The 25,267-nt window shown below is 39.6% G+C and overlaps 1 protein-coding gene across 4 annotated transcripts in view; it reads right to left on the bottom strand.

Moving 5' to 3' along the window:
• Positions 1 to 25,267, bottom strand: part of LOC126262378 (intraflagellar transport protein 122 homolog) — a 241,108-nt gene that overhangs the window by 214,692 nt on the left and 1,149 nt on the right. For all 4 annotated transcript variants that reach the window (XM_049959003.1, XM_049958996.1, XM_049958986.1 and 1 more), the window contains exons 2-5: positions 9,790 to 9,899; positions 6,522 to 6,642; positions 5,015 to 5,225; positions 1,361 to 1,440 (exon numbers count right to left, since the gene is read on the bottom strand). In XM_049959003.1, coding sequence (XP_049814960.1) covers positions 1,361 to 1,440; positions 5,015 to 5,225; positions 6,522 to 6,642; positions 9,790 to 9,899 — 522 coding nt within the window. The remainder of the gene's footprint in view (positions 1 to 1,360; positions 1,441 to 5,014; positions 5,226 to 6,521; positions 6,643 to 9,789; positions 9,900 to 25,267) is intronic.

The raw sequence follows: 25,267 nt of genomic DNA, 5'->3' as shown, positions 1-25,267 counted from the left end.
TTAACCTCATAAGAATACAGATATTCATCACTATTTTATGTGTTCTGTCCCAATACTTTCCACATTATACATTGCTCACAAAACAGAGTAAATTTTTTTTCTGGGAACCTTTCCTCACAAATTTTGTTGCATGTAGTATATGAAAAAATGCTGCAATTATGACACAAGAGCCTCGTATAGCTCAAGTTTCCTGATGCACACATCAGCTGAATGACATATTACTTTATTGGAAACTTGAATACACTGTATTAATATACCACAATAATGTTACTTTAATAGTTTGTCATGAACCAGTTTTCAGCTTTCAGGCCTTTGTCAGGAAACTTAGTATGTTGTTGTTGTTGTGGTCTTCAGTCCTGAGACTGGTTTGATGCAGCTCTCCATGCTACTCTATCCTGTGCAAACTTCTTCATCTCCCAGTACCTACTGCAACCTACATCCTTCTGAATCTGCTTAGTGTATGCATCTCTTGGTCTCCCCCTACGATTTTTACCCTCCACGCTGCCCTCCAATACTAAATTGGTGATCCCTTGATGCCTCAGAACATGTCCTACCAACCGATCCCTTCTTCTGGTCAAGTTGTGCCACAAACTCCTCTTCTCCCCAATCCTATTCAGTACCTCCTCATTAGTTACGTGATCTACCCATCTAATCTTCAGCATTCTTCTGTAGCACCACATTTCGAAAGCTTCTATTCTCTTCTTGTCCAAACTATTTATCGTCCATGTTTCACTTCCATACATGGCTACACTCCATACAAATACTTTCAGAAAAGACTTCCTGACACTTAAATCTATACTCGATGTTAACAAATTTCTCTTCTTCAGAAACGCTTTCCTTGCCATTGCCAGTCTACATTTTATATCCTCTCTACTTCGACCATCATCAGTTATTTTGCTCCCCAAATAGCAAAACTCCTTTACTACTTTAAGTGTCTCATTTCCTAATCTAATACCTTCAACATCACCCGACTTAATTCGACTACACTCCATTATCCTCGTTTTGCTTTTGTTGATGTTCATCTTATACCCTCCTTTCAAGACACTGTCCATTCCGTTCAACTGCTCTTCCAAGTCCTTTGCTGTCTCTGACAGAATTACAATGTCATCGGCGAACCTCAAAGTTTTTATTTCTTCTCCATGGATTTTAATACCTACTCCGAATTTTTCTTTTGTTTCCTTTACTGCTTAGTACTATTTACATAAATTAATAAGGATATAAATATTATTATGGAAAATTAATAGTGTGTGTTCATGTTTTTAATATGTTTATGTTCCTTCAAGAACTGACAGAATATTCCAGAAACATATTACTTTGTTTATACAGTGCTGACAAAACTCAAAAAAGTACTGTAACTTACTTTGCTGGATTCCATGCAAGAGCCCAGATTGGAGTTTGTGCACCTCCTGGCCTTTCAATCCTCCCTTTCTCTTCGCCATTCTGAAAATGTTAACAGTTGTCAGCAATGTTCTTTATTCACAAACAAGTATCAAAGACAAAAAGATCAATTAAATTTCAGAAAAACAGATGAAAGAGTATTATGAAATTAGATGTGATGATTACTAATGGTCTCACTTGCTGGACGTCAACTGAGATCTACTCTGTGTCACTCACAGGTTTCTGTGGAGTAGATCCTATGATTCAGGGGCTTTCACCAAACTTTTTACACAGTGTGTTGTGAACATGACCTGTTTTGCTTCAACCTTGAGTCTGATATGAGAATTCTTCATCTCGTATAAAACTGATCCAGTTACAGCATCACACAATGAACGGGATTACACAAGTTTTCTTTGCAGCATCTAGATAGTCTCAATATATGCTGCAGGGTATTACAGCCAAGGCAATTAAGGCATAAAACATACATTATACTGCCACTTAAGAGGCACAATTTTCTACAAAGTTGAGGATTATAATCCTAAGTCAGTCTACAAAGTTCTTACAGTTGTTAAATTTTGAAGATATGATCTCATGTAGCTATTGCATAAGCAATGGGTTTAGGGTTTCATGAGAACAATGTTGCCTTTCTTCCAGAGACTCCCATTTAACTTCCCTAAGCATCTGTTTCATATTTTTCAAACAATGGAAACTCCAGGTAGGAATATCAACAGTGTAGGAAAAGACAAACTGTTTACTGACCGTAAAAATAACATGCTATGTTGCAGACAGGCACAATAAAAAGGCACTTACAAATAAGCTTTTGGCCTCGTTGGAAAATAAGAACACACACCATTCATTCACACAAGCAAGCACACGTCATGCACACATGACTGCCAACTCTGGCAGCTCAGGCCTGAATGCAACTAACACCTGAGGTGGAAGTAGCAATCTGGAGGGAGCGAGAAAGAGGAAGGTCAAAAGATAGCAATGTATAGGTGGGGAAAGAAGGAACCGCTGTCTGGTAGAGAGTGCAGGACTAGAATGCCAAAATGTGCAGTTCAGGAGGTTGTGGGACAGGAAGGTGGGGAAAACACAGCGAAAAATGAGAGGAGCAGAGACAGATGGGTAAGTGCGTTGACAGAGGGTGGCAAGAATGGGAAGGAGGCGATAGGACAGAGGGGGTGGGAACTGTTGGGGACATTATGTTACCGTAGGTTGAGGCTGGGATACTTACGAAAGCGGAGAATGTGTTGTAAGGATAACACCCATCTGCATTGTTCAGAAAAGCTGTTGATGGAGGGGAGGATCCAGATGGCTCAGGTAGAGAACAGCCATTGAAATGAAGTATGTTATGTTCAGACATACTAGCAGATAAATAGCTGATTTAAAGCGGAAGTTTTTACACAAAGCTAGATTACTTCTAGCAAGATTACTTCTGTTGGTTCACATTTGAGATGTAAAGATTGTATGAAAGATAAGGAATTTCTCTAATTTGCTCTTGCCTCTGTTTACGGTACGCAGCCTTAATTCTTACAAATGTCTTTAACCCAATGGTTAGCATGGAACAGGGAAGGGAAACAGAAGACAGAAAAAGTTTGTACTTGCCTTCAGGTGGTACAACTGCCTACACTGCCAACAGTAACACAAAAACAGAACACAGTCCTCTTTGTTTCTCAGAACTGGGGCCATTTTAGACAAGGATTTCAGTGCCTTCCCCCTCCCTCTCTGCCAAGAAGAACCATACTGCTGTGAGCTATGCTGCATACAGTGTGACATGACAACAAGCTTCACTGCTGGCATGCTGTGAGTCGCCAGTTCAGACCCAGTCACTGACAATTATTTGTAATTTCTAAAACGTTCTCATATATTTGTACTGTATATTCTGGAATACTCAATATTTGTATAAATAGCAGCACTGTCCATACAGGAGTTCAGTTCTGTTCTGGCTATATGTCGGTGTCAGTAATAAATGTGCTTTCAGTGCTTAGCGTTGCACTGCATTGACAACCCTGTATTCGGATTTGAAGTTGATGTGGTTTTGATGTGATATGTCAAAAGTTAGGACTGTTTTGATGTAATTCTGAGAATTTCTATTGGCGGTTCTGGCAGTTGTGTTTCCAGAATGTAAGTCCTTTTGCCTCTCTATGATTCAGAAATTTTCTGAACTGAATTCTTCTTTTGTTCATATGTGGTAAGTGTTATTTACCCCTGTAACCTATTCCAATTCAAGTGTTGTTTCACTTCCACACCATAACTCTGTTTAGTGAGCAGTGTCTCTTCCCTCTACCATTATTTGTCTGTTTATGGGTCGTTTTTCTTTGTTCAGTAACCTCTTCCTTTTTATGAGTTTCCATTGACTGTTGCCTAACGCTCTTCTGATAATTTATACCAATATCTTTCTTCCTGTGTTAAAAATATCTTTTTCTTGTATGGCGACCATTTTGTTTTGTCTGGCAATATTTTTTTCCCTTGACTGGATTTTTTCCCTCTTTTTTTGTATGATGACCTTTTTCTTCAGTGATGATCTCCTTCTTCAGCTGACAACCTTTCTCATTGTTTGAAAATATTATTCTTTGTTTTGTCAACTAATTTTATTTATTTATAAATATTTCTATCAAAAATAGAGGGAGTCATGTTTCTTAAAAGTCACTGGCCGATCTTGTTGTCTCTTTGGAAATTCAACGACTTACTGAATTGAATTTTTTTCTTTTTTTCACTATTGTCTTTGTAAGTTTATTTTAGGTGTCTATGATACTATTACTCACTTGCACCAAGTTAAAACTGTGTGCCAAATAAAGGAACTCAAACATGAACACATGCATTTCACAGGTAGTGATTCCCTGTTTGATCCGCTTGAATCCTTCTCACTGTCAGACTCAAAATTGCAACATACATTTACTTTTTGTCTATTCTGACAAAAGCAAAAGAATTTCACCCTCAACCTGATGCTGTGAGGTAGCCAGACTCTCTGCTGCATCTATTCTCCTGAGTTTGCCAGTTCCACAGTACTGTGGGAGAGCCTCATTAGAGTGTGGAAGGCAACCAGAGAAGCCAGTGAGTAGATAAGGCTTTGAGTTGCCCATGAAGCCTACTAAGGTGCTACTTGGAAGAGCAATTCTTGCAGAAGGCTGTCCATATTTAAGTCATGGTCAATATACTATTTTTAACATATCACAATATGAATGAAACAGCTTATATTTCTTGTATTTTCAGAATACAAGAATCCATATTTAGTGTGCATATTATTCCAAAAACAAAAGCTATGAAACATTTTTCTTAGTTTTTGAAGAATTTTAGTCAACTCTGTATAATTTACTTGCACAACATGCATATCAGTCAGCTCTCAGCAAAAAAAGGTATTTTAGAGAGCACAAAACAATGAGACTAAGATAATGATACAGGATGGAGAAGAAGACTAAAGGAAGGGGTATGGCAGGGAAATGACAAGAGAGGAAGAATGAATAAGAAAGACACTAGGGGGAGAAGAAATGAGGGCACGGAGGGGGGGGGGGGAGGGGGGAGGGTGGAGTTCATAAAACGTTTAGAAATTTGAAGGAAGAGGAAGGGGAGTGGGAAGAAGGGCCAGGGTGAGTTAGGGAATGGGAGAACAAATACAAAATTCACAGCTGTAGCTCACCTTATTTCGAATTGAAACACAACCATTATTAAGACCAAGAGCGAGGTACTGTCCATCATTAGTCCAGCCACAAGCATTTATGCGGTAGCCTGATTTATACTTCTGTACTGCTTTTTGTTCTGCTGACCAAAATGCAAAGTCACTTATGGCACAGCTTGCAAGATGATGAGAGACTGGATTGTATGCTAGGCACTGAATAGCATCATTATGACTGAAACCAAATACCAGAAATTCACATTGTGTAATAAGTCTCAAAATCAAACTTACATTGTATTCCTTTTGTTATTGTTACTACTATTTTGCTGCCATTTAATTTTTTAATCTTGCCGTAGAGATTACCAGAGTGAATCACCCCTAGCTGTTACTATAACACGAAAATTAATAAAGCTAAAACAAAAATTGTAGTTATGAGTAGATAATAAAATTCTGCTTAATATTCACTTAACAATGAGTGAGTAGAAACTGTCGAATCCATTGCCTACTAGGGAGTAAAATTACATTAGATGGAAGTTCAAAGAAGAACATTGCAAACTGAATCAACCACCCAAAGCTGCTTGTACTAACAGAAGAAACCTATTCACATTTAGCTGCACATACAAACATCTCAGGATAGTCCTCATTAATAAGTTTATTTGGAATGTGCTGCTGTTTAAAAATGAAACATGGACATTTGGAGATGCAAGAAAACACAAAATAATAGCCTTGGAGAAGTGGCGCTACCACAGAATGCCAAAGATTTCCTGAGTAGACAAGGTGTCAAACGAAGAGGTGCTCCACAGAGTGGAGGAAGAGAAGTCAAGTCTTTGCAAGCTTATCCAACACAGAATGGACACATGGACCAGCCATCTGCTGAGACATGATGGTTCATTAAAATTATCACTGAAGGGAGAGTCAAGGGGAAGAACACAAGAGGAAGACTGATACTGGAATACACCAACAAGGTCATGGAGGATACCAGCTGTACAAACTACATTGCTCTCAAGAGGATGGCTGAAGACAGAAAAATTCGACAAACTGCTGCTAACCGAACTGACGCTTGAAGACACCCCCCATCTTCATGCCAGCAGCTGCCGTTATCTGGCAACGGAGAATAGTCTTCAAGATGACAATCCACAGTTCATGCAATCTTTCCAGAAGAAGACAGTCCTTGCTGTGTTTCTGTAATGTCTGTGTTTAAGCAAGCATATGTCTCAGGCAAATGTTGTTAAGACATACACAGTCTAATAGAGCAGCAAAGCTAAAAGCAGTATACTCACTTATAATACTGTTGTTATGTGAATATAACATACTCATTGCAATATCATGCACTGATTTGTTCTATGAGCATTTGCTATTTGATTATTCAGTAAACATAGATTCAGAAATACCTACCACAAAAATAAATAAAAGTAAATAAATATATGACACTAAATTTATGACAATATTAATCAAAACAAAATTGAAGAATTAATCAGTATGATATTAATTAAGGCTGCTAATATTGTACAAGAACTAGCAGGTAACTTACGTATATTTCAATACCCCTTCAAGTTTTGATGTCCAGATTATAACAGTTTTATCAGCACTCCCTGATGCAAAACGTTTCCCATCTTTAGCATAGCAAACACAGTAAACATTTTCTTTGTGACCTGAAAAAAGCAACGATAAATTACCACTATCTAAAATGATATTAAATAAAATATAAATACAGATGACTGCAACCAGTTACTTATGAAATACATGTTTATTTTTCTAAACTAGATTTCACTATTTTCAGTCTCATCTTCAGATGGGCCTTGTAGAAATTACATATTTATTTTTATTGTGAGATGCTGGGTTCTAGCTTCAGGTAGTATTATTGTTAACATTCACTGGGTAATTTCCATTTTCATTGCCTACTGGCCATGTAATTAATCAATATTCTATATAAACACTGTCACCATAAATCTGGCAACATCCGAAGAGGAGGAGGAGGAGGGGGGGGGAGGGGGGGAGGAGAAGGAGGAGAGATTAGTGTTTAACATCCTGTCGACAACGAGGTTGTTACAGGTGGAGTGAAAGCCCAGATTACGGAAGAATGAGGAAGAAAAGCAGCTGTGCTCTTTCAAAGGAACCACCCTGGACTTTGCCTGAAGGAATTTAGGGAAATCACGGACAACCTAAATTAGGATGGCCAGATGCAGGTTTGAACCATTGTCCTTCCTAATGCGATCCATGTGCTATCCACTGCGTCACCTGTGCTGTACAAGTCATGTATACTACAAAGGTCTGGTCTTCATCTAGTAGATGAAATGAGGCCACAAATTGATCACTTGAGCATAGGTCACCTTTCACTGTATACAAGAATGTAGCTGTGGCAGCACAAGATGTAAACAGTTTAGAAAGACCCTTCTCTTATGTTTTGGCCTGTATTGGAAAGGCATGTGTTTTCTGACAGTACTGACCTCTAAAGGGCTATACCTATGGGACAAACACAATTAGAGCAGTGGACAAGCAATAAGTGATTACAACTGGAAAGAGACTGTTGAAAGGACATCATTACACCAAGTTCACTCAATGAATACTAACAAATAAACTGGAAAAGAGCAAAGAAAGGCCAGTATGACTCATCGACATCAAAAGGTGCATTATCACTATGTAAAGTAAGTTTGAATTGGGCATTCTCCAGGGAACAGGTTTGCATAGTGAAGCACTATGGTTTGTGTTAGGCACACTGTAAAGATACAATTGGGCATTCTCCAGGGAACAGGTTTGCATAGTGAAGCACTATGGTTTGTGTTAGGCACACTGTAAAGACACAAGATGGAACCAGTGGATACAAGATGGTTCTGCACAAAGATACACATGTAAGCTTGATGGGCAAACTATTAGTCACTCCCTTAAAAGAGCACATTAGTCATTTTGGTGTTCTATAGATCACATACATCTGGTACCAGGTGGTCATGTGACCATCCATTGTTGTCATAAGTAACAAGAGGAAAGTAGTGTGTATGTGCAAGTCAGATGGTTGGAACCAGGGCAGTAACGTGGGTTTACCTGGAGACGTGACAGAATGGCACACAGAAGATATAATGTGTGTCGTGCTCATGACCACACCATGAATGGAGTTACCTGATTAGTTGGTGTATCAACGCAGACTGTCCAACATTATTACAAAACAACTGTCACAAAAAATCTTAAACAGGGATCAGAGACAACTGTCAGTGACAATCAGTTTCAAACTCGACATGAATTTGCTGCTATTAGTGAGTGCAGACGCATCTCAACCAGTTTCCAAGTGAACATGGCAAGGTAACATTGTGCAATGAGTATTTGAAGTTGGCTACCTCACAAAAGACCAATGCTCACAGTGGTAAATAAAGCTGCACATCTTCAATGGAGTAAAAAAACACAGGAAATGGATGTAGCTGACTGGAGCCGAGGAAAGTGACTTTCAGGTCGAATCCATTTCTGTGATTTTTGGAGGTGTTCTTATACTACGAATGGGATCAATTTATTCAGAATACTATGAACGTTTACCATGATGTTTATTTCAGCATTCTCAGTGATCAGTTGTTGCCCTTATTTCTACATATTCATGGAAGTACACTGTGGACACTTGAGTCTCCATTAACACAGCTTAACATGTGTAGGGGTTTAATATTATTTATGCAAAAGATGATAATAACCCTATTCAATAGTCTGGGAATTCTGACATTGCTCTCACAGTATATATTTTCTTTAATGTCATTTGTTGGTAGCAATATTAGCTTATTCCCAAGAGTTAGCAGCTTTCACTCAGTTAATATTAGGCAGAAATCAAATCTGCATGTGGAATGCACTTCCTTGACTCTTGTGTAGAAAGGAGTGCAGTATTCTGCTGCATCCATTTTCAATAAGCTACCGCAAGAACTCAAAAATCTTAGCAGTAGCCCAAACACTTTTAAGTTGAAACTGAAGAGTTTCCTCATGGCTCACTTCTTCTATTCTGTCGAGGAGCTCCTGGAAGAGATGAAAAATTAAGCAAATTCCAGTGTTACATTGTTGATTTTCTTTATTTAAACTTATGACTTGTCACCTGAATATGTTTCTTATATTTCATTTTATCTGTTTCTACTGTTATGTTATAATTTCATGTACTGACTCGTTCCATGACCATGGAGACTTCTCCTTAATTTGGTCCCATGGAACAATAAATAAATAAATAAATAAAATAAATAAAAATACTGGCCACATGGTCAAAGCTGTAGAAGTGCATTTCATGAATAAATAGATTTTAAAGTCAAAAGTGACTGTGATGTCTTTTAAAAAATATTACGTGACTGTGGACCACAGCAACAAAAAGTTGATCAGTTAAGAACTTGTTTGTCATGGTACTCCCTCTGGCAACCACTGATGCTTTGTGGTCTACCATACAAACTGTGTAAAGGAAAAATCTGCAGGATGGATCTAAGTTGTCTTTCATTACACATCACAATGCTTAGAGCCTCAGATTGAAGCACATGAGGGCCTCACACTATCTTAAATTCTCAAAGTTAGAAATCATGCACAGTTCTGAAATCCTAATAATTTGTATACTGTCATGTATCTAATCTGTGCAACCACTTATGGTAATGAGAGCATTGTCCTCTCACAAAATTTGGGTAACAAGGTTTGATTCAGCACATTAGTTAAATATATTTTATAAAAAGATAAATATATCATTACATCACTGACTGGTTAGAGGTAATCAACTACTACTGTGTGTGTGTGTGTGTGTGTGTGTGTGTGTGTGTGTGTGTGTGTGTGTCCATAATATAAAATTATACAGAAAATACCTTTCAGAGGCTGTATCAGAGAACCATCACTAGTATCATACACAAGAACTCTCTGGCCAGCAGCAACAACCAATTGTGATCCATCTGGGTTGAAGCAGAGGTCATATATACTACAGACAAAAAGAAAAAAAAGTATCAGCAAAATTAAACAAACAGAATTTGCAGAAACAACAACAGTAATAATAATAATAATAATAATAATAAACACAACTAATCGAAATATCCATACCCAACACAACAAATATACAGAAGAAAACAGGAGAAAAAATTGAAAAATACATTCAACTGGCTGAGGAAGTCAAGGACATGTGGCATCAGGATAAAGTTGACAATGTACCAATTATACTATCAACTACAGGAGTCATACCACACAATATCCACCAGTACATCAATGCAATACAGCTACATCCAAACATATATATACTACTACAGAAATCTGTAATTATTGATACATGTTCAATTACGCGAAAGTTCTTAAATGCAATGTAACATATACCGCACAGTTAAAAGGAAGTCACACTTGATCAAGGTCCGCGTCACTTTCCATTTTTAACCAGACATAACGTCTGAGAAAGGAAAGATAATAATAATAATAATATGGTACAGTGTACACAAAGGTGAGAACACACATGTTAATATAAAATGATGAAACAGTAAAAATGAGTGAGCTACTATCAGTACTTTGTGCAGTAAATAATTTTTCATTTCTCATGCATTCATTGTCTAATGATCAACAACTGCTTGCCTTAAATAGAACAAGCACTGTCACTGGGTAACTATATGATCTGTGGAAAGCCAGCCTCAGTTCTCAATCTTCTTACTTGTTTTTGTTTTAAGATTTTAGATCTGATTTTTTACCAGGGAAGACACACTATTGATTCATGTGATAAAGTTACACCTAAAACACTGTCTTGAGTAATATTCTTCTCCAAAGCAAACCATTCTGAAGACATTACACCTACTCGCTACCAAAAGTAGTGTGGAGTCAAGAAGGACTGTTCTGAGAGAGGCACAGGTGTTCATGTAATTTCCAGTCCTGCAATGGATATAGATTGTTGTGCCTTCAAGTTCTGTACTCAGCTTTTCCTGGATTAAAGAAAACTCCAATCAAGTAATGCTTGCTTAGGGAAGGCTACTATATAAGACCTCCCCAGTATGATCTGGTTTCTAAGTACATACTTGTCATGGTAACTCTTGAATCCACACTGGAAGCAGCTGATGATCTCCGTATACTGATTCCTCTTGAAACCACACTGGAAGCAACTGATGAGCTTTCTGAGTTCAAGAGTCCACAGTGGCAGTGCCATTTAATCAAGATGTGACTTTGTGGACTCCTTACCATTTAAGAAGTAAGGTCTCTGTTAGCCTTTAATATGAACATTACAATGGCCTCCCATTAAAAGTGTGAGTACATTCCATATCATTAAAATTTACTGAAAAGTACGAAGATGGTTTTCTCCCCTGCTGTACTTAAATTTTGCAACAAACGATACTACACACTGCCCCACACTGTTGAGGTATTATTAAACTCTGATAGAACATTCTTCAATTCCCACATGAAAAAGGAATTGCTATACTTTCAGCATTATTACATTTAAAATTTAGATGTCATCTCTCCACAGTTTTTCACTGATATTAAAGCTCCAGCTCTTACAGGTCATATAAGTTGACAGTACATGAATGCTGTACCCCCAGTTACATTACATTAACATTTGTTCCATAGGTCATGAATATGACATTTTGTAATGATATGGAGCATTTCATTTTAACATAAGTTTTCTTTACACAATATAATTAAATTTTTAATTAATGAATTAATTAATTTTATACTTACTACTTTCTATCTTAAATTCATCTACTAAGTAGAAGGAGCTGTCATTCAGAAATTCTTTTAATTTGTTTTTAAATGTTGGTTGTGTTGTGACAAGCCGATCTTTCAAAGTGCCGCCGCGCAGTTACGCGTCCTCTACATGCGGCGCTGTCTGCCAGCCATGCAGCAGCAGCGCCACCTAAGCGGCCAGCCAGCCAGCGGCCGCTAGACTTGAACTCAGTTATGATTTGACTGTTAAAGTGTACACACGTCTTACTCTGTTTACTTGATCTGTGACTTTCATGTATTGCGTCTTCCTTGAAAGATATTTGTCCAACTTGAAGTTATAACAACTGGCGACGAGGTAGTGATTTTCCTTTTCCATCATTGACCCACATGTTTCCATGGCTACTTTAGAGCAACTATTGCAAGGTCTCATAGAACAGCAAACGCTTCTCACAAATTCAATTCGTGATTTTGCCATGGCATCAAATGCGGGGGGTCTCTCGTCGTACAACGAGACAGCGGAAGACTGGTCTGATTACGAAAAACGTCTTCGACAGCACTTCTTGCCATTTCACGTTGTGGGCGAACAAACATGTAAGTCTCTGTTCCTTTCATGGATTTCACCTCAAATGTATCGGTTGTTGTCGCAATTGGCTCCTTTGAAAGATCCTGCGTCTTTGTCCTTTGCTGAAATGTGCTCACTGCTGTCCGTCTATTTTCAAAAGCAAACGCATGTGGTAGCCTCTCATGTTGCCTTTTATCGTTGTCAAAAACAACCAAACCAATCCTATCGCGCTTGGGCTGGTGAACTTCACGGCCTCAGTAGAAAGTGTCAGTTTGTTACTGAAGTTCACAAAGAATCCTACGCCGATTCCGTGGTACGGGATGTTATTATCCGATCGGCGCCCGACAAAGAAGTTAGGCGACGTGCCCTTAAGTTGGCAAATCTGACTCTAGATGAAGTCCTATCCATCGCTCAGTCTTTTGAAATTTCTCGCGCCGCTGGAGCGCAAATAGAGGCATGGGGCGATGTCGGGGAAATACAACCTCTGTGCGATGTTGACGAAGCATGTGGCGTGTCCCCGCCAGCTGACGTGGCCGCAGTACGCTCCCAAGTGCAGCCTTGGCCTAACTGTAAACAAACCTATAAGAAACTGCAGGAAAACCCACGGCAACTTCCTTCATGTCCACGGTGTTTTTCGAAGCATTCACTGAAGATTGTCCACAACGTTGGGCCGTGTGTCACAAATGCAAAAAAAGGGTCATGTGTCATCCGTTTGCAAATCCGACAGTGTACATGATGTTCATGAAAATGACGCTGATTCTGTGTTGTCTGTCAACTGTACTACTTCCCTTTCAGGGAAGTTATTCCTCACTGTCCAAATACTTGGTCGACATGTTCGCATGCAGGTGGATACTGGTTCTGATACCACAATCATCAATTATCAGATGTAGCTTCAGTTGGGTTCTCCAATCCTGTCACCTGTCACTAGGCAATTACGGACTTACAATAAACAGAAGATTTCCCTCTTGGGACAATTTGATGCTGAGGTATCTTACAAATCTGTCGTTCGCACTGTTCCCATATTTGTGGTCGACCATAGTAATGCGGAGAATCTTTTTGGTTTCGATGCCTTTCGCGGTTTTGGGTTCTCCATAGATGACTCTGTCCATATTGTCTCTGATGCTATTCCTTATGCTTAATTGGATTCCTTGTCGATGACATTTTTGTCCCTTTTTTCTCCTGGGTTAGGCCGTGCAAACGACTTTGAAGCTCATATCACGCTCAGACCCACTGCTCGGCCTAAGTTTTTTCGGGCTTGGCCCATTCCTGTGGCCCTTCGTAGCCAGGTCAAACGGGAGCTGGATCGTCTAACTGCTTCAGGGGTCTTGCTTCCTGTCACTTCCAGTGAGTGGTCCTCTCCAGTCGTTTTCGTTGCTAAGCCAAATGGTGATATTCGTCTCTGTGGCGATTTCATAGCCACTGTAAATGCTCAATGCCTTATCGACACTTACCCTATGCCTCGACCTGAAGAATTGTTCACTAAACTTGCTGGAGGACAGTATTTTTCTAAACTTGACCTGTCAGAAGCTTATCATCAACTTCCTCTTGACGCTGCTTCCCAGCAGTTTCTGGTCCTTAACACGCCTTTTGGCCTCTATCAATAGCAACGATTGCCATTCGGGGTTGCCAGCGCCCCTGCTCTCTTTCAGCTATTCTTGGAACAATTATTGCTCACTGCCCCTTGGTGTATAAATTACCAGGACAACATTGTTGTCACTGGCTCCACCACTGACGAACATCTTCAAAATCTCTGCACACTTTATCACGTCATACAAACTGCCGGTCTTAAGTGTAATCTTCAGAAATCAAAATTTTTTCAGGCATCTATCACGTACTTGGGGTTTCAACTCCCTCGGGATGGTATTCGTACGCTTCAGCAAACTGTCGCTGCGATCGATGCCCTTCCTCGCCCTACATCTGTTAAGGAACTGCAGGCCTTCTTGGGGAAAATAGCATACTATCACAAGTTTTTACCGTCTGCTGCTTTGGTGGCTCAGTCATTGCATCGCCTGTCGCATACAAGCTGGTCCGTGTCATGCAATGTGGCTTTCCAGGAATTGAAGACTATGCTGAAACAGGCCCCGTGCCTGGCTACTTATCGACCTGGCCAACATCTTGTTCTTGCCACGGACGCCTCTCAATATGGGGTCGGTTCAGTGCTTGCGCACTGTTTTTCTAACGGTTCTGAACAACCCATTGCTTATGTCTCCAAAACGCTCACGGATGCCCAACAAAAGTATTCTCAAATTGAAAAAGAAGCTTTGGCCATTATTTATGCTCTTCATAAGTTTGGTGTTTTTCTCCATGGATCCAAATTTCATCTTGTTATGGATCACAAACCACTTGTTTCCTTGTTTCATCCATCCACATCACTTCCCGACAAGGCTGCACACCGCCTCCAGTGTTGGGCTCTTTACTTGTCTCGTTTCAATTATGAGATTCATTTCCGGCCGACGGCTCAAAATGCAAATGCTGATGCACTGTCTCGCCTTCCCATGGGTCCTGATCTGGCATTCGATAGGGACAAACTTTTGTGTTTCCACCTGGATGTTGCCGAGCAGCGAGTTGTGGACGGGTTCCCCATCACCGGGGACCGGCTGGCGGCTGCTACGGGTTCTGACCCTACCCTCTCCCGGGATTTACGCTGTATTCAGAAGGGTTGGCCAGATCGTCCGTCCGCTAAGACTTCTGATCCACTGCGGAACCACTACGCTTTGCGTTACCGCCTCACGGCTAGGAATGGTGTTATCCTCCTTTCCATCGAAAATGCTTCGCCGCGTGTTGTGGTACCTGCGTCTTTGCGTCCTTCGGTCTTGCGCCCCCTTCACCAAGGGCACTGGGGTGTCTCTCGCACAAAATCTCTGGCACGCCGTCATGTGTACTGGCCCGGCATTGACTCTGAAATCGCACACATGATCGCTGCCTGCGGCCCTTGTGCGTCACAGGCCGCCGCCCTGAAGTCATCTTTGTCACCATGGCCTTTGCCTGAGAAGCCCTGGGAGCGTATTCATGCTGACTTCGCGGGAACTTTTTTAGATACTTATTGGCTTCTCATTATTGACGCCTACTCTAACTTTCCTTTCATTGTCCGTTGCACATCGCCTACCACCGCAGCAACCACCAATGCTCTTGCTCGCATTTTCTCTTTGGAAGGGCTTCCCTCTACTTTGTTACTGATAATGGTCCGCAATTTGCCTCTTCCGATTTTGCGGATTTTTGTGCCTGTCACGGCGTCGTGCATGTCACGGCCCCTCCGTTCCATCCACAGTCAAACAGTGAGGCTGAACGACTGGTCCGCACATTTAAGGCTCAGATGAGGAAACTCCTGACTTCTTCTGCTGATGATGCGCTTCTCCAATTTCCGGCTTCTTACTGTTTCACCCCCATGGGCAACCACAGCCCGACTGAGCTCTTACACGGCCGACAGCCCTGCACGCTACTTCATCTTCTGCGGCCTTCCACCTCACGGCCGCGGGTGCCTTCGCTTCGCTGGTTCACTGTCGACGACCTCGTATGGATACGGGGAAATGGCAGGCAGCCAAAATGGAGTCCTGGCCACATCTTACGACACTGTGGCCAACGCCTGTATGAAATCCAGACGGACACGGGTGTTGCAGTGCGTCATTCTTACCAGCTTCGGCCTCGTGTGCCGGCAACGCCTGTTCCGGATGCCACTACACCACCTTCGGCTCTACCTGACGCTCAGGATACTGGAATCTCTCATTACTCACAACGCAGTCCTCTCACCATCATACCGGTCCCAGCACAAGAACTGATGCCACCGGGAGACGTGCCCATGCAGGAACCAGATGACCATCACCTGTCGGAGCAACTCTACTTGCCTCCTTCTCCTACGGACGTGGACACATCACCCATGTCTCCTGTTATAACAACCGAACTTACCGCAACGGGCAGATTGGTGCACGGGGCCCCAGCAGATTCGACTCCCACGTCTCCTGTCATCTCGACCCGTTATCATCGGGGACACTTCCGTCCATACGGGAAGCCTCCTCCTCGAGACTTTACGGCCAGTCTGACAACACCTATGGATGTTAGCAATCTACAGGCCACCTCCATCAAGACCTGTGCAAAACATTCAAAGGGGGGAAAAGTGTTGTGACTAGCCGATCTTTCAAAGTGCCGCCGCACAGTTACGCGTGTCCTCTACATGCGGCACTGTCTGCCAGCCATGCAGCAGCAGCGCCACCTAAGCGACCAGCCAGCCAGCGGCCGCTAGACTTGGACTCAGTTATGATTTGACTGTTAAAAGTGTACACACATCTTACTCTGTTTACTTGATCTGTGACTTTCATGTATTGTGTCTTCCTTGAAATATATTTGTTCAACTTTAAGTTATAACAGGTTGATTATCTGTCTGACTTTTAATGCTATTTGGTAAATGACCAATGATTTTTGTGGCAGCATAACTCACCCCCTTCTGTGCCAAAGTCAGATTTAACCTAGAATAATGAAGATCATCCTTTCTTCTAGCGTTGTAGCTATGCATTTCGCTATTGTTTCTGGACTGGGATGGATTATTACTGACAAATTTCATAAATGAATATATGTGTTGCAAAGGTACTGTGAATTCCCCGAGTTCCTTAAATAAATGTCAAGGTGATCTTGGGTGGGCTCCAGCTATTATTCTGATTACACAATTTTGTTCAATGAATATATTTCTCTCAATGATGACTTACTCCAAAATATGATGTTATATGAAAGCAGTGAATGAAAATAGGCATAGTAGGCTAATTTACTGATATGCTTATCACCAAAATTTGCAATAACCACAACAGCACAAGTAGTTGAACCTAACCGTTTCAGCAGATCATCAATGTAGTCCTTCCAATTCTATTTCTCCTCAATGGACACACCCAGAAATTTTGAATATTCTGCCTTAGCAACAGGCTTCTGTTCAAAGTCTACATTTATCAACAGTGCTATGCCATTTACTGTACAGAATTGTATATACGGTGTTTTCTCAAAATTTAGTGAGAGTCCATTTGTAGAGAACCACTTAATAATTTTCTGAAAGACATTATTTACAATTTCCTCAGCTGATACTTTTTTATTGGGTGTGATTACTTTATTTATTTCATCAGCAAAAAGAACTATCTTTACATCTTCAAGAATATAGAATGGCAAATCGTTAATATATATTAGAACCCTGTGGGACACCATTCTTGATCCCTCCTTAGTTAGAGGATTGTTGCAGACTAACTGTACTGTTAATTTCAGCCTTCTGCATTCTTCCTGTTAAATATGAATTAAACTATTTGTGCACTGTCCCATGGCTTGTGAGAGAACACATAATATTGCAATGGATGTTGTTCGGTTATTTAAAACATTTAATATCTGATCAGTAAAAGAATTTCTGTTAAAAAGCCTTTCTGAAAACCAGACATTTTGTTAGTACATCATTTTGACAAATATGTAATGCTACTCTCGAATACATTACTTTTTCAAGAACTTTGGATAAAACTGGCAGAAGTAAGATTGGGCAGTAGTTGTCAGCATCAGACCTATCCCCTTTTTTATGCAATGGTTTAACAATACCACATTTCAGTCTATCTGCAAAAATGTCCTGTTTCAGTGAGCTCTTACGTAAGTGGCTGAGAATCCTACTTATCTGTTGGAAACATGCTTTTAGTACTCTGTTGAAAATGCCATCAATTCCATGTAAGCATTTAATTTTGAGTGAACTTATTATTTTTCTAATTTCAGTAGGAGAGGTGGGTTGAATTTCAATTTTATCAAATTGTGTTGGTATTGCCTCTTCCACATACCGCCTTGCATTTTCTAGTGAATAGCAGGATCCTATTTTCTCTACAACCCTTAAAAAATGATTATTAAAAATGTTTTCTAGTTTTGACTTTTTGTTAACAAACTTTTCATTGAGCTTGATAGTAATACAGTATACCTGTGCTCTCAGTTGCCCTGTTTCCCTTTTAACAATATTCCAAATTATTTAATTTTATTATCAGATATGCTAATCTCGGGCTTAATGCACATATTTCTGGACTTTTTAATAACTTTTCTTAATACATTGCAGTAGTTTTTGTAATGTTTCACTGTTTCTGTATCATTACTCCTTCTAGCTATAAGATATATTTCCCTTTTATTTTTACAAGATATTTTTATCCCTTTAGCAAGCCATGCCATTTTTGATGGTTTCTTACAATTATATTTCACTGTTTTCTTAGGGAAACTGTTTTCAAATATGCTCATAAAGGTATCATGACACAAGTTAAATTTTCAATTAACATCAGGATCCCTGTACACCTTATCCTAGTCTAATTGCTTTAAGTTTTCCTTAAAATTCTCAATTTGTGACATCGTTAATTGAACGCACTATTTTGGAGGAATGTCTTGCATTACTTTAAGAAGCTATGTTATATGTCGCAACTAGCTGTGCATCATGATCAGACAGACCATTATCAACAGGAAAAGTTTTTATTTGATTAAATTTATCTTGTCTATAAAAACATTATCTATCAGTGTGCTGCTTGCCTGTACCACCCAAATAGGAAAATCAAAACTGGAAGACCCAAGCGATACTTCAAGGTCAAGCTTTCCACCGGACTCTTTCAGAAAATATATACTGAAATCCCCTGTTTGACAGATAGCACACAAAGAATTCAAGTTTTTCAAAAATAGCTAAAATTTCCCAATGGGGGCCTATACATGGCAACAATTATAAAAATGTCATTATTTAGTTTAAGCTCAATTGCACATGCTTTTATATGTTGCTCTACAAAAAAAAAATTAGTTTCTAAATTTTTCACACTATGACAGATTTTAACATATATGGCAACCCCCCCCCCCCCCTCCCCCCTCTCTCCATAGTGTCTACTGTATGTAGAAAGCTTATATCCTCCTACATTTACCTTTTCCATATCCGTGGAGTTGGCCTCCTTATGCTGGCTTGGTTGATAAAACACCATTCAGATAAATAGCTGCTGGAGAATGAAAACCTCCCTTTCCATTAAAATTTGTAAATGACTAAACTGCCATTCATTTTGTGAAATGATGTATGGAATTCAAAAATTCTTATCACAGTTTTCTTCTGCTCTCTTGTAACAGCTCAGCTTGCTTCACCCATTAGACCTAAAAAACTGCTACGCTTTCTTAGGTGATCTGTTTATGAAATAATGCAGCACAGCCCATTTTGATCTACACTGCCCTTTCCCCCAGAGAACTATCTCCTCAGGTGCCCTGAATACTTGGGAATGCCTGAATCTTCCTGATGACATGGCCCAACAATTCTTAGAAACCATATCAGTAATGAAAGACAGCCCTGTTGCTGTATGATGTGCAATGGTCCAGCTGATAAGCCATTTTGAAAGCTATCTAATGGAGACAAATATACTGGGAAGATGAGCATTGACTGTAAGGTGGTCATTAATCTTGTAATTCCATGAGGCATATCAATGGATGGTGCCATCTATTGATATCTCGCACTACACTTACATCCAGCTAGGTCACTGCGACATACCATCTCCAGCCAGCAGTTTGCATGGGCCCATGCACTGCATGATTTAAGGCCGTGTGTCCACAGGTCCAGTCTCACTTCTGTTCACTAGCTGATGTTTCCCTCTCTAAGGTCAATATTAGTGCGGATGATGACTCCGTATGACACCCGTTATTCTTCGGACTTTTCACATTATGACTACGCCTGCTTGGAGTCTGAATACAGTGTGGTCCACCTATTGCTACTAACTTCTACGTTGGTGGACTATGATAACATTCAGATAAGTGACTAATTTCAGTCTCACCTACTAGTGGATTTCACCACTTTAATCTAAGTTGTGCTACTGATGATGGTTTCATTTGCAATCCCGGGAAATTCAGAAGATCAGTAACTCTTATGAACTAAGCATCATTTAGTTGTTGATTCAATAAAGTATTCCAGTTCAATAGCACAGATGCACAAGTTTTGGAATTGTGACAATAGCAGCTTAATTGACATTAAGTGTTGGTGCAACATGTGACCAGCTCAGCTCCTCACCACCCAAAGGCCCTGTCAGCTTTTCTGTTTTTCTGCCCATTTAATGAGATACAAAAGTACTTGAACTTTTACCAGAAGAAGTAAGCAAGCATAGGCAAGTGATATTCACTGCCCACAATGGCAGTGAGCTTCTTTGCTATCCATCTGCCTCCGGGTGTATTATCTCAGGCAGAAATTGGCCCCTCTGTCAGAAGCCTCAGAGTACCTCTTTCAGAGATTTACAATTTGTTTACAGAGCATTTTTCTATTTAAATGTATATGGTAGCAGCTCAATTGAAATTTCTGCAACATTGTAAATCAGACTCAGAAAGCTATGCTTCCTGGATCACAGATCTTCAAGGATTGCGTACAAAGTGTAAATTTACATGTGTCTGTGGCTGACTATACACAGAAAGTTTAATTTATTTTAGAATCTTAGAACATAATCTGGGCTCAAACATAATGATACCAACCAGCATGGATTCTGGAAACATCAATAATGTGAAACCCAACTTGCCCTTTTCTCACATGACATACTGAAATCTTTGGATCAAGGCAGTCAGGTAAGTGCAGAATTTCTTGATTTCCGAAAAGCATTTGACTGAGAACCACACCTACGCTTATTATCAAAAGTACAGTCATATGAGGTCTCAAGTCAATTTGTGACTGTATTGAGGACTTTTTGATAAGGAGGACACAGCATGTTATCTTGGGTGGAGAGTCCTCATCAGTTGTAGAAGTAACTTTGAGTATGCCCCAAGAAAGTGTATTGCAACCCCTGCTGTTCATGCTGTATGTTAATGACATTGCAGACAATATTAATAGTAACCTCAAACTTTTTGCAGATGATGCAGTTATCTGTGATGAAGTACTAACTGAAAGAAGTCGCATAAGTATTCAGTTAGTTCTTGATAAGATTTGAAAGTGATGCAAGGATTGGCAACTTGCTTTAAATATTCAAAAACATAAAACTGTGCACTTCACACAATGGAAAAACGTCGTGTAGTATGACTATAATATCAATAAGTCACTGCTGGAATCGACCAACTCATACAAATACCTGGATGTAGCCTTTTGCAAGGATATGAAATGGAATGATCACAGTTTCAGTTGTGGGTAAACCAGGTGGTAGACTTTGATTTACTGGTAGAATACTTGGGAAGTGCAATCAGTCTACAAAGGAGATTGTTTACAAATCACTCGTGCAACCATTTATAGAATATTGCTCAAGCGTATGGGACCTATACCAAATAGGACTAACAGGGAATACTGAACGTATACACAGAACGGCAGCACAATTGGTCACAGGTTTGTTTGATTCATGACAAAGTGTCATGGAGATACTGAAGAAAGTGAACTGGTGGACTCATGATGATAGATATAATTTATCCTGAGAAAGTCTACTAACAAAGTTTTGAGAACCGGCTTTAAATGATGACTCTGGGAATATACTAGAGCCCCCTCTATATAACTCACATAGGGATCATGTGATTATTATTAGAATAATTGCAGCATGCACAGAGGCATTCAATCATTCTTTTCACACTCCATGTGTGAATGAAATGGGAAGAACCTTATAATTGGTACAATGGGATGTACCCTCTGTCATCTTCATGGTGGTTTGCAAAGTATAGATTTAGATGTAGATGTAATTAATGATGTTGTAAATCTTCTTGCCCATGATAGAAATGCACCCACACAGGCCTTATGTCAGTCACATACATCATTAGCAGAGTGTTGTGTACAACTCATACTACTGAAATTTCTGCAGTCACCCAGGAAACGTTTTCCAATGACATGTGAATGAGAGCCCAGGCAAAGACTCGCAAAAATCAGTGGGACTATCCTCCCTATGTTGATACGATCAATATGTGTTGTCCAGTGGCCTGCTAGTCTTATTCTATTCCACCTTCAGAGACATCATACACAATATTTTCTGTTATTACCTTGTTGTCATGACTGTTTCACTTTACATACCCATACACAGTGCCCTCATTATGACACAATGTCGACACTTACAATAGAAGCATGTTAGAGTCCGAAAGATACCCAGCTGCATATCTATAAGCCGTATCTATAACATTACACAAAGCGATCATGCAGTGATCCCATGAAAAATACTACTATACACAAAAATCGGGAAAGTAACAATTGCATTCTTATTTTATATAGAAGTGTCTGTCTCTATGATCAATCATTGGACATATTTTAGTTTTGGCACTCTGCATTCCAAATTGTGGCTTTATATACATCATTAAATTCTGTTGTTAAGATACATAAAGCTCCCTCTGAAGTATAAATAAGTGAATAAGACAGTGCATCTTCTTGTGGTTGCTGACCTGTCTATCGATAATATTTTGAGATTTGATACCTATTCAGCTTCTGGTTTTTGTACTCAGTGTCGAAACTGTAATTAGACAAGCTGGAACAACAGAAAGTGCTTTTATCTACTTCCTATAGTCAATAGCCGTCCCTTTTAAGGATGGTAACTAAGCCTGATGGTATCCACACCCGTGTGTGGTGAGTTTAAACTAATGGTCTATGCCCAAATGGAAGTTAGTGGCCAGTGCTCTTTTAATACTATTCAGCATTTATAATGAAATAAGGAATTTCTTTTCAAAAATTGATTTTGCAGAGGCTTCTTTTCAGCTTCTGTTGGCAGAGAAGCCAAAGAAAATCTTGGTATTAAATACTCCTTTTGATCTTTACCAGAATAATAAATTGCAGTTCAGAGTCGTGAGTGCATCTGCTATTTTCCAAAGGTTTTTAGAACAAGCAAAGCAAAGCCCCACGTTCTGATCCAGAGGGGTCTACTGGACCCAACCAACTTCCATGTCATCCACTCCCAGTGGTGTCATTCAGAGGGACGTGGGGCACCTACTCTGCTCATTTTCAGCTTTCTCGATCCTGGAGCCGCTAATCTCCACCCAGTAACTTCACAATTGACATCATGAGGCTAAGTGCAACCCATACCAGTTCTCCCACCAAGGTAAAATCGCTTGCAGTGCCAGGAATCAAGTCCAAATCCCACCCACAGCAACCACACATGCTGACCACTGGGCTAAGGAAATATCATTTTTGAACAGTTGATAGAAAATATTCCCCCATGTGTTGACTATCTTGAGGATGTTCTAGTTATCCATTGCAAAAATGTGGAACATGTACACAATTTGTGTCAAGTCTTTGTGGCTCTATCTGAAAAGGGTCTTATGTGACGTCTTGCTAATGTTCATTTTTTTCAACATTCCATCACTTACCTAGGATATTTTCTCAGCAAAGAGGGGTTGCAGCCAATGTGGACCTATGTCAAGGCAATCAAAAATGTGCCAGTTCCCAAATCTTTGATGACTCTCTTGGTGTTCCTTGGCAATATTGCCTATTATGACAGGTTTATTCCTAAGGCAGTTTCCATTGCTTATCTCTTAAACCAGTTATGATGCAAAGGTATTCCTTATCAATGGCCCACTGCTTGTGAGCAAGTTTTCCAAACTCTGAAAACCTCCCAACAGTCAATCCCATGTTTAACAATGTATCAGCCTAAAGGCCCCTGAAAATAATCAAAATTGTTTCTGAAATTCACTGTTTGTTGTCCACTGGTTTGCCAAACTGAGTTCGTCAAACTTAACTTTCATACCAGCTCTAGTATTCTGACATAAGTGGGAATGCCTACCACTGTGCATAAAGCATTTCTTGCAGAGACTTTATCACTATGTATAAAAAGGGGAATTTCTTGCAGTGACTTTATCATTGTGTATAAAATAGAAAAAGATAACAAGATGCTGGTAGAGGGAATGGCTGAAACTGAGACAGCAAATATACCAATGAAAAATCTGCTAAACAAAATATTACATAAATAATGTGATGTATGCATTAACTTTCTGTGACTGGACTACCAAACATTTAATAATGCAATAGAATTTATTCTATCTCACAATGAAAAAGAAGACATCGGCCTAGTTGTGTGAACACCTATTCCAGTTTTTCAGTGATTATCTACATCTCTGAGATACCTATGTGGAAACTGGAGAAGATTTCGGAAATTTAAATTTATTTCCTGCATTGAATCTCATACACTGAGCAACATTGTTATGGAAACATGTAAAGCAGTAAATGAATTACTAAATGACAATATTATTTAGTTGCAGTCCTGCTTGTACGTCATTTGTAGAATAGTGATTTTTTTTTCTTTACATCTTCTTGTGTAATATATGGATGGGAAGGACACAACACTTGACACAAGCAGATAAACAACCATAAAAATTCTTTTTCACACTAAGGGAGCGGCAAAACACCAACAGACATACGCTTCGACATTTTGAAGTCTGGCAAGGAACTGGTTTTTTATGGCATCACTTTTAACGTGTTAAAGGCATTTGTCAATGTTTATCCCCGACTCCTAATGTGGAGACTGAAAGCTGGTGGAACTGAGGAGAGGGCTTGTGATTTGTTTAAGACATTCCTACACGGCAGAGCTCAGAGGGAACTGATAAAAAATATTGTCAGGGGTTCCACTGCAAAGTGCATTATGTCCACTACCGTTTAAAATATATACTAACAATATAGGCACTGATGTCTACTAAGATATTAGACTATTTGTAGATGATGTGATTTTATATCACAGGACAAGACATTTCTAACATTGTAATAATCTGAAAAAAAAAAAAAAAAAGTTATGGTGTAGACTTTCAATATAATGGAATATTAACCTCACTGTTAGCAGAGTTAAATAATTTAAATCCATAGGACTGACAATGAATTAACTGAAGTGTTCAATATTGCTTCACAACTCACTACAAAATTGTCATCTTTAATATTTCGTATTTATTTGGTTGTCTTTGGCAACTCACAAATAAACTGTCACATTCAAACATAATCTAGGCTTTGGGCTACCTATGGATCAGTGTACCGCTACAACCTGTATTCCAAAAACTAAAATAATTGTAAAGAAATATTGCCAGTGTTCTGTTACCTTTTTATTTGCATACAGATGTCATATGCCACATCATCATTACATTACAAGACGACACCAACATGCAGCACAAAAGGGTTCAGTTGATATGTGACATTTGACAATAAGCAGCACATGGTGTTTATATGGATGAGGTATAGT

The sequence above is a fragment of the Schistocerca nitens genome, chromosome 1 (genome assembly GCF_023898315.1).
Source record: "Schistocerca nitens isolate TAMUIC-IGC-003100 chromosome 1, iqSchNite1.1, whole genome shotgun sequence".
NCBI classification, from domain to species: Eukaryota; Metazoa; Arthropoda; class Insecta; order Orthoptera; family Acrididae; genus Schistocerca; species Schistocerca nitens.
This window is presented reverse-complemented; position numbering and strand designations above follow the sequence as displayed.